At 45.9% G+C, this 10,319-nt stretch overlaps 1 protein-coding gene across 1 annotated transcript; it reads left to right on the forward strand.

The window, feature by feature from the left end:
* Positions 1-4,261: 4,261 nt before the first annotated feature.
* Positions 4,262-9,606, forward strand: LOC112074034 (serine/threonine-protein phosphatase with EF-hands 1). Its single transcript, XM_070440365.1, has 4 exons — positions 4,262-4,266; positions 7,701-7,863; positions 7,978-8,062; positions 9,385-9,606. The coding sequence occupies exons 1-4, from the start codon at positions 4,262-4,264 to the stop codon at positions 9,465-9,467; spliced, it is 336 nt and encodes a 111-aa protein (XP_070296466.1). The 3' UTR covers positions 9,468-9,606.
* Positions 9,607-10,319: the final 713 nt, after the last annotated feature.

Genomic DNA, 10,319 nt, shown 5'->3' on the forward strand with positions numbered 1-10,319 from the left:
AATCTGGGGTCCGCTCACAACCAACAATTTACTTAATGTGACAACATCAAATTGAGACTGCATGCAGAATTCTGCTTAAAATATCCTCTGTGTACAACCGTAAAACACCAAATAATGCATGCAGAGCAGAAGATTAGGCCGATACCCGCTAATGATAAAAATCCAGAAAAGAGACGTTAAATTATACTACCACCTAAAAGGAAGCAAGTCCCTAACCTTCCATAACAAAGCCATCCCCTACAGAGAGGGAAAGGGGGAGACCTAGTCAGTTGTCCAACTGAATGTATTCAACTGAAATGTGTCTTCTGTATTAACCCAACCCCTCTGAATCAGAGAGGTGCGTGGGGCTGCCTTAATCCACATCCACGTCTTCGCCACCATGAACCTGGTGAAGATAGCCAGGACGCAACGCAACTAGACCCACCAGCCCAACCAAATCATGAGAAAACAAAAAGAGAACTACTTGACTCATTGGAAAGAATTCACAAAAAAACAGCGCAAACTAGAATGCTATTTGGCCCTAAACAGAGAGTACACAGTGGCAGAATACCAGTCCACTGTGACTGACCCAAACTTAAGGAAAGCTTTGACTACGTACAGACTCAGTGAGCATAACCTTGCTATTGAGAAATTGAGAGAGAGAGATGTGTAACTTGAAATAAATGTATCAAACTCAAGTCTAACGTCACTTACCAACACACACAGGAGGTTCCCTGGACCATTGTCCAGACACACAGCTGTTGGTTCTATATCCATGGATCTTATAGCCAGGGTTACAGGTGAACGCCACATACAGCCCGCTGTAGCGGAAGAATGTTCTACCGTTCTCCAGATGTCTGAAACTACTGCATTCCTCACCCAATGACCCTGGAGACAGAACAGAGATCAACATGAAGACAGTCTGATGCCATGAGGAGTTCCCATTGTATCTCAAACATCCTTTTACCAACCAAACAGAAACAACAGATCCAATAGATGAAATCCAAACCAGCTGGTAGACAGACTGACCTGGAGGGAGGGTCCATAGCAGAGCAACTAGTGCAGAGAGAAGCCCTGTCAGAGGCCCCATGGTCTCTCCCTGCAGCAGACTGAGGTGCTCTACTCTTTCTCTCTCTCTCTCTCTCTCCCTTGCCTCTTCTCTCCCATCCTCTCTCTCTTTCTGTGTATCTGTGATTCTCTGGCACCGTGTAGTTCTGAGTGTGCGTGTTCGCGTGCATGTGTTGTCCTGTTTGTGTGTGTGATCCTGAACACCAGACCTGTGGAATGTCTCCTACCCTCCTGAGAGGCTGGTCCTGCCATTTGGCCTCCCTCCCTGCCTACCTGTCAGTCAGAAGTACGAGGTATGTTTAACAGTGCTCACACATTGCTTTGTAATTATGGGTCTTCCAATACACACCCACATCTACATGCATGCAGAAACGTGCAAAAACACACACACACACCCAAACAACAACACAGACAGACACACACACACACACACACACACACACACACACACACACACACACACACACACACACACACACACACACACACACACACACACACACACACACACACACACACACACACACCGAATACAAATGTGAACCAACCGAGTGAGGAAACGGTCAAGGAAACAGCCAGTAAAGAGCATTTAAAGCTACACATCACATGATACAACATAACAGCAACCTTACTGGTTCACTAGTAGATACAGAATAAGGAAGTCTCAGTAAAGAGCATTTAAAGCTACACATCACATGATACAACATAACAGCAACCTTACTGGTTCACTAGTAGATACAGAATAAGGAAGTCTCAGTAAAGAGCATTTAAAGCTACACATCACATGATACAACATAAACAGCAACCTTACTGGTTCACTAGTAGATACAAATTAAGGAAGTCTTAGACAAGGCAGCCTTGTCTGAGATAGAACAGCCAATAGGAGCAGGAGTCTATTTCCTGTTCTGTAGTGAGACAGCTGGATGTACAGTACACCCCTGGACAGGACACTAGTCTATCACCTGTTTCTGTAGTGAGACAGCTGGATGTACAGTACACCCCCTGGACAGGACACTAGTCATCACCTGTTTCTGTAGTGAGACAGCTGATGTACAGTACACCCCCTGGACAGGACACTAGTCTATCACCTGTTTCTGTAGGAGACAGCTGGATACAGTACCACCCCTGGACAGGACACTAGTCTATCACCTGTTTCTGGTAGAGACAGCTTGATGTACAGTAACCCCTGGACAGGACACTAGTCTATCACCTGTTTCTGTAGAGACAGCTTGATGTACAGTACACCCTCTGGACAGGACACTAGTCTATCACCTGTTTCTGTAGTGAGACAGCTGGATGTACAGTACACCCTCTAGACAGGACACTAGTCTATCACCTGTTTCTGTAGAGACAGCTTGATGTACAGTACAGTACACCCCCCCAATGAATTAATAACCAGATCCTGTCCATGATTTTATTGACATGATATGCCAGGATCGATCATCAACTGTTTTTATTGAGAAATGGTAATATACTTCTATGTCAGCATCATGGACTGTCAGCTCTGGTGGACATTCCTGCAGTCAGCATGCCAATTACACGCTCCCACAAAACTTGTGACATCTGTGTTGTGTGACAAAACGGCACATTCTAAAGTGGCCTTTTATTGTCCCCCCAGCACAAGGTGCACCTGTGTAATGTTCATGCTGTTTAATCAGCTTCTTGATATGCCACACCTGTCAGGTGGATGGATTATCTTGGCAAAGGAGGAATGCTCACTAACAGGGATTTAAACAAGGATGTAAACAAATTTGTGCACAAAATTTGAGAGAAATAAGCTTGGAACATTTGTGGGATTGTTTATTTCAGCTTCATGAAACATGGGACCAACACTTTACATGCTGCGTTTATGAGGTTGGAATAATACTGTCAAATTTAGAAAATGACGATAATGACCTCTTAAGTGTAAGAGGTGTTTAAAAATACATTTCAGCCTGTTCTGGTGGGATGGTTTTGGCCTGCCTAGTGACATCACCAGGAGGTAAATTAGTTAATAGAACAATAAGAAAGACGTCAAAACCTCTCTGCCAATAACAGATCATTTTCAGTTTTCCAGACCACTCCCAGACAATCATAGCTAAATTCTTGCTTGAGAAATAGCTCTTTGCTAAGAAGCTATTTCAGTTTCTTTTTGACCATTTTAATGAAAACAATCACAGTAAGGTACTTACCCAGAAATGATTTAATATCGAGATTTATTTTAAATGAAAACGTYTGCATTGGACCTTTAACCCTGAAGAGAGGATGTAGCAGTCTGGTCTCAGAGTTACAGCCCTGTCTCAGACCTAGAAAAGATGAGGCACAGTGCTGTTCGTCTGCAGAGCAGAGCTAGGACATGCCGCGGGGAGCTCTTGTCTGTTTTGTCTGTAGAAACCTCACGTGTGTGTGTGTTGGTCCGTCTCCATATCAGTAGCTGGTGAGAGTAGTGTGTTCTCCTCTGAGACATGTTCTACACCACAGGGAGAAGGGAGACCACACCTCCTCGATCTACAAGATTCCTGACTCATGCAACTGCATGTGCTACACTGAGTGTATGGTTGACCACAAGACTGTTTAAGCCTGCAGAGCTAAAGCCAAGGCGAGCATGGCTCCCCTCAAGCCTGCTGCTGGTCTTTGTAGTTCTCTCTCAGCATAGCTGCTGGTCTTTGTAGTTCCGTTCTACTGGTCTCTACATACAGACGTGACAATGAGTTGATTATCGTGTGTGTGTGTCCGTCCGTCCGCAGGTGAATGTGGCAGAGGGTTCGGCTGTAAGGGCTGTACAGGAGAAGCTGTTTGCCCACCGCTCAGAACTCATGGCTGCCTTTCAGCAGTATGACACAAGTAACAGTGGTAAGATATTTTTGCAATAACACACACACACTGCCTGCCAGCTGTTAAAGAACACCCCAAACTCCTATGACATAGTCAGGTTCTGAGATGTGTAGCACCTTCCATAAATACCACCTGGAACGCGCCCATCATTGTGAATCATTAGTGACTCTGCTGTGTCTGTTCCAGGCTGTATCTCTTGTCTGTCAGTGAGTTAGACTTTTTGTTCCAGGTTGTATCTCTGTCTGTCAGTGAGTTAGACTGTCTGTTCCAGGCTGTATCTCTGTCAGTGAGTTAGACTGTCTGTTTCCAGGTTGTATCTCTGTCAGTGAGTTAGACTGTCTGTTCCAGGCTGTATCTCTGTCAGTGAGTTAGACTGTCTGTTCCAGGTTGTATCTCTGTCATGGAGTTAGACTGTCTGTTCCAGTTGTATCTCTGTCAGTGAGTTAGACTGTCTGTTCCAGGTTGTATCTCTGTCAGTGAGTTAGACTGTCTGTTCCAGGCTGTATCTCTGTCAGTGAGTTAGACTGTCTGTTCCAGGTTGTATCTCTGTCAGTGAGTTAGACTGTCTGTTCCAGGCTGTATCTCTGTCAGTGAGTTAAGACTGTCTGTTCAGGCTGTATCTCTTGTCAGTGAGTGATGTTGAGACTGTCTGTTACTGTCTGTTACAGGCTGTATCTCTGTCTGTCAGTGAGTTAGACTGTCTGTTCCAGGCTATACCTCTGTCTGTCAGTGAGGTAGACTGTCTGTTCCAGTCTGTATCTCTGTCAGTGAGTTAGACTGTCTGTTCCAGGCTGTATCTCTGTCTGTCAGTGAGTTAGACTGTCTGTTCCAGGCTGTATCTCTGTCCGTCAGTGAGTTAGACTGTCTGTTCAGAGGCTGTATCTCTGTCAGTGAGTTAGACTGTCTGTTCCAGGCTGTATCTCTGTCTGTCAGTGAGTTAGACTGTCTGTTCCAGCTGTATCTCTGTCTGTCAGTGAGTTAGACTGTCTGTTCCAGGCTGTATCTCTGTCTGTCAGTGAGTTTAGACTGTCTGTTCCAGGCTATACCTCTGTCTGTCAGTGAGGTAGACTGTCTGTTCCAGTCTGTATCTCTGTCAGTGAGTTAGACTGTCTGTTCCAGGCTGTATCTCTGTCTGTCAGTGAGTTAGACTGTCTGTTCCAGGCTGTATCTCTGTCTGTCAGTGAGTTAGACTGCCTGTTCCAGGCTGTATCTCTGTCTGTCAGTGAGTTAGACTGTCTGTTCCAGGCTGTATCTCTGTCTGTCAGTGAGTTAGACTGTCTGTTCCAGGCTGTATCTCTGTCAGGGAGTTAGACTGTCTGTACCAGGCTGTATCTCTGTCAGTGAGTTAGACTGTCTGTTCCAAGCTGTATCTCTGTCTGTGAGTTAGACTGTCTGTTCCAGGCTGTATCTCTGTCAGTGGAGTTAGACTGTCTGTCCAGGCTGTATCTCTGTCTGTGAGTTAGACTGTCTGTTCCAAGCTGTATCTCTGTCTGTGAGTTAGACTGTCTGTTCCAGGCTGTATCTCTGTCAGTGAGTTAGACTGTCTGTCCCAGTCTGTATCTCTGTCAGTGGATTAGACTGTCTGTTCCAGGCTGTATCTCTGTCTGTCAGTGAGTTAGACTGTCTGTTCCAGGCTGTATCTTGTCTGTCAGTGAGTTAGACTGTCTGTTCCAGGCTGTATCTCTGTCAGGGAGTTAGACTGTCTGTACCAGGCTGTATCTCTGTCAGTGAGTTAGACTGTCTGTTCCAAGCTGTATCTCTGTCTGTGAGTTTAGACTGTCTGTTCCAGTGTATCTTTGTCTGTCAGTGAGTTAGACTGTCTGTTCCAGGCTGTATCTCTGTCTGTCAGGGAGTTAGACTGTCTGTACCAGGCTGTATCTCTGTCAGTGAGTTAGACTGTCTGTTCCAGTCTGTATCTCTGTCTGTCAGTGAGTTAGACTGTCTGTTCCAGTCTGTATCTCTGTCTGTCAGTGAGTTAGACTGTCTGTTCCAGGCTGTATCTCTGTCTGTCAGGGATGTAGACTGTCTGTTCCAGGCTGTATCTCTGTCTGTCAGGGGAGTTAGACTGTCTGTTCCAGTCTGTATTCTGTCTGTCAGTGAGTTAGACTGTCTGTCAGGCTGTATTCTCTGTCAGTGAGTTAGACTGTCTGTTCCAGGCTGTATCTCTGTCAGTGAGTTAGACTGTCTGTTCCAAGCTGTATCTCTGTCTGTGAGTTAGACTGTCTGTTCCAAGCTGTATCTCTGTCTGTGAGTTAGACTGTCTGTACCAGCTGTATCTCTGTCAGTGAGTTAGACTGTCTGTTCCAGTCTGTATCTCTGTCTGTCAGTGAGTTAGACTGTCTGTTCCAGGTGTATCTCTGTCTGTCAGGGAGTTAGACTGTCTGTTCCAGGCTGTATCTCTGTCTGTCAGTGAGTTAGACTGTCTGTTCCAGGCTGTATCTCTGTCAGTGAGTTAGACTGTCTGTTCCAGGCTGTATCTCTGTCTGTCAGTGAGTTAGACTGTCTGTCCAGGCTGTATTCTGTCAGTGAGTTAGACTGTCTGTTCCAGGCTGTATCTCTGTCAGTGAGTTAGACTGTCTGTTCCAAGCTGTATCTCTGTCAGTGAGTTAGACTGTCTGTTCCAAGCTGTATCTCTGTCTGTGAGTTAGATGTCTGTTCCAGGCTGTATCTCTTTCAGGGAGTTAGACTGTCTGTTCCAGGCTGTATCTCTGTCTGTCGTGAGTTAGACTGTCTGTTCCAGGCTGTACTCTGTCTGTCAGTGAGTTAGACTGTCTGTTCCAGGCTGTACCTCTGTCAGTGAGTTAGACTGTCTGTTCCAAGCTGTATCTCTGTCTGTGAGTTAGACTGTCTGTTCCAAGCTGTATCTTGTCTGTCAGTGAGTTAGACTGTCTGTTCCAGGCTGTATCTCTGTCTGTCAGTGGGTTAGACTGTCTGTTCCAGGCTGTATCTCGTCTGTGAGTTAGACTGTCTGTTCCAAGCTGTATCTCTTTCAGGGAGTTAGACTGTCTGTTCAGGCTGTATCTCTGTCTGTCAGTGAGTTAGACTGTCTGTTCCAGGCTGTATCTCTGTCTGTCAATGAGTTAGACTGTCTGTTCCAGGCTGTATCTCTGTCAGTGAGTTAGACTGTCTGTTCCAGGCTGTATCTCTGTCTGTCAGTGAGTTAGACTGTCTGTCAGGCTGTATCTCTGTCAGTGAGTTAGACTGTCTGTTCCAGGCTGTATCTCTGTCAGTGAGTTAGACGTCTGTTCCAAGCTGTATCTCTGTCAGTGAGTTAGACTGTCTGTTCCAAGCTGTATCTCTGTCTGTGAGTTAGACTGTCTGTTCCAAGCTGTATCTCTTTCAGGGAGTTGACTGTCTGTTCCAGGCTGTATCTCTGTTGTCAGTGAGTTAGACTGTCTGTTCCAGGCTGTACCTCTGTCAGTGAGTTAGACTGTCTGTTCCAAGCTGTATCTCTGTCTGTGAGTTAGACTGTCTGTTCCAAGCTGTATCTCTTTCAGGGAGTTAGACTGTCTGTACCAGGCTGTATCTCTGTCAGTGAGTTAGACTGTCTGTTCCAGGCTGTATTCTGTCTGTCAGTGGGTTAGACTGTCTGTTCCAGGCTGTATCTCTGTCAGTTAGTTAGACTGTCTGTTCCAGCTGTATTCTCTGTCAGTTAGTTAGACTGTCTGTTCCAGGCTGTATCTCTGTCTGCAGTGAGTTAGACTGTCTGTTCCAGGCTGTATCTCTGTCTGTCATGATTAGACTGTCTGTTCCAGGCTGTATCTCTGTCTGTCAGTGAGTTAGACTGTCTGTTCCTGGCTGTATCTCTGTCAGTGAGTTAGTTAGACTGTCTGTTCCAGGCTGTTCTCTGTCAGTGAGTGGGCCCTGGTGGTGGAGTCAGTCCTGAGACTGGACCTGCCCTGGAGGACTCTGCGCCCGCGCCTGGCACGGCTGGCTCCAGATGGCAGCATCGACTACCAGTCCTGCTTTGAGGACATAGGCCCGGGACAACCCATACCCCAGGTCAGAACCAGGAAGAGACTGATCGATCAATTTATTGATTTTATTTGGCAATCAATAAGGCTGTTGAATAAAGCTGCTCCTTTCACAAACTCTCTCTCTATGTGTTTTGTTCAGGTCACTCCAAACTTGGCTGAAACTCTTTACAGATATCGAACAGACCTTGAGATTATCTTCAACATCATGGACAAAGACCACTCTGGTACATGTTACTCTGATGATGACTATTACAGCTCCTAAGCCTGCTAGTTCACATCATGCTACGTTAAACATTAGCTATTACAGCTCCTACGCCTGCTAGTTCACACCATGCTACGTTAACCATTAGCTATTACAGCTCCTACGCCTGCTAGTTCACATCATGCTACGTAACCATTAGCTATTACAGCTCCTACGCCTGCTAGTTCACATCATGCTACGTTAACCATTAGCTATTACAGCTCCTACGCTGCTAGTTCACATCATGCTACGTTAACCATTAGCTATTACAGCTCCTAAGCCTGCTAGTTCACATCATGCTACGTTAACCATTAGCTATTACAGCTCCTACGCCTGCTAGTTCACATCATGCTACGTTAACAATTAGCTATTACAGCTCCTACGCCTGCTAGTTCACATCATGCTACATTAACCATTAGCTATTACAGCTCCTAAGCCTGCTAGTTCACATCATGCTACGTTAACCATTAGCTATTACAGCTCCTACGCCTGCTAGTTCACATCATGCTACGTTAACCATTAGCTAGTACAGCTCCTACGCCTGCTAGTTCACATCATGCTACGTTAACCATTAGCTAGTACAGCTCCTACGCCTGCTAGTTCACATCATGCTACGTTAACCATTAGCTATTACAGCTCCTACGCCTGCTGTCCATCATGCTACGTTAACCATTAGCTATTACAGCTCCTAAGCCTGCTAGTTCACATCATGCTACGTTAACCATTAGCTATTACAGCTCCTACGCCTGCTAGTTCACATCATGCTACGTTAACATTAGCTATTACAGCTCCTAAGCCTGCTAGTTCACATATGCTACATTAACCATTAGCTATTACAGCTCCTACGCCTGCTAGTTCACATCATGCTACGTTAACCATTAGCTATTACAGCTCCTAAGCCTGCAGTTCACATCATGCTACATTAACCATTAGCTATTACAGCTCCTACGCCTGCTAGTTCACATCATGCTACGTTAACCATTAGCTATTACAGCTCCTAAGCCTGCTAGTTCACATTATGCTACGTTAACCATTAGCTATTACAGCTCCTACGCCTGCTACTTCACATCATGCTACGTTAACCATTAGCTATTACAGCTCTAAGCCTGCTAGTTCACATTATGCTACGTTAACCATTAGCTATTACAGCTCCTAAGCCTGCTAGTTCACATCATGCTACGTTAACCATTAGCTATTACAGCTCCTAAGCCTGCTAGTTCACATCATGCTACGTTAACCATTAGCTTGTTAGACAGAAAACCTTTTAGTATTTCTTAGTTTCTCTCACTGTCTCTCCCCATCCAGGTCAGATCTCCATCGAGGAGTTCCGTCAGACCTGGCGTCTGTTTAGTGCTCACCTGGGTGTGGAGGTGGAGATCGGGCCATAGATGAACTGGCTAAGAGTATAGACTTCAACAAGGATGGCAGCATCGACTTCAACGAGTTCCTAGAGGCCTTCAGGGTGGTGCACAAACTGGATGTTAAGGACCAACAGCAGGGCTGAGACAAATCTTGTTGTAGACCTGAAGACTCACATTAGCTACCCAGGCAATGACTTGGCTTTAGCTCAGTGAGCCAACACTGGCAGCAGGGCTGAGCGAACTACAAAGACCAGCGGCTAGGTTGAGAGAACTACAAAGACCAGCGGCTACACAGACCAGCGGCTAGGCTGAGAGATCTACAAGACCAGCAGCTAGGCTGATAGAACTACAAAGACCAGCAGCTATGCTGATAGAACTACAAAGACCAGCAGCTATGCTGAGAGCGAACTACAAGACCAGCAGCTATGCTGAGAGGAACTACAAAGACCAGCAGCTATGCTGAGAGCGAACTACAAAGACCAGCAGCTATGCTGAGAGAGAACTACAAAGCCAGCAGCTATGCTGAGAGAGAACTACAAAGACCAGCAGCTATGCTGAGAGGTCTACAAAGACCAGCAGCTATGCTGAGAGGTCTACAAAGACCAGCAGCTATGCTGAGAGAGAACTAGAAAGACCAGCAGCTATGCTGAGAGAGAACTACAAAGACCAGCAGCTTATGCTGAGAGCGAACTGCAAAGACCAGCAGCTATGCTGGAGAGCGAACTGCAAAGACCAGCAGCTATGCTGAGAGAGAACTACAAAGACCAGCAGCTATGCCGAGAGGTCTACAAAGACCAGCAGCTAGGCCTGAGAGAACTACAAAGAACCGGGAGCTATGCTGAGATAGAACTACAAAGACCAGCAGCTTATGCCGAGAGA

Source organism: Salvelinus sp. IW2-2015, unplaced genomic scaffold, assembly GCF_002910315.2.
Source record: "Salvelinus sp. IW2-2015 unplaced genomic scaffold, ASM291031v2 Un_scaffold2469, whole genome shotgun sequence".
NCBI classification, from domain to species: Eukaryota; Metazoa; Chordata; class Actinopteri; order Salmoniformes; family Salmonidae; genus Salvelinus; species Salvelinus sp. IW2-2015.

Excerpts from the sequence above, each read along its gene's own strand:
- LOC112074034 (XM_070440365.1), top strand. Across the intron at positions 7,864-7,977 it reads CGGGACAACCCATACCCCAG|GTCACTCCAAACTTGGCTGA; the intron begins GTCAGAACCAGG and ends TGTTTTGTTCAG. Across the intron at positions 8,063-9,384 it reads CATGGACAAAGACCACTCTG|GTCAGATCTCCATCGAGGAG; the intron begins GTACATGTTACT and ends CTCCCCATCCAG.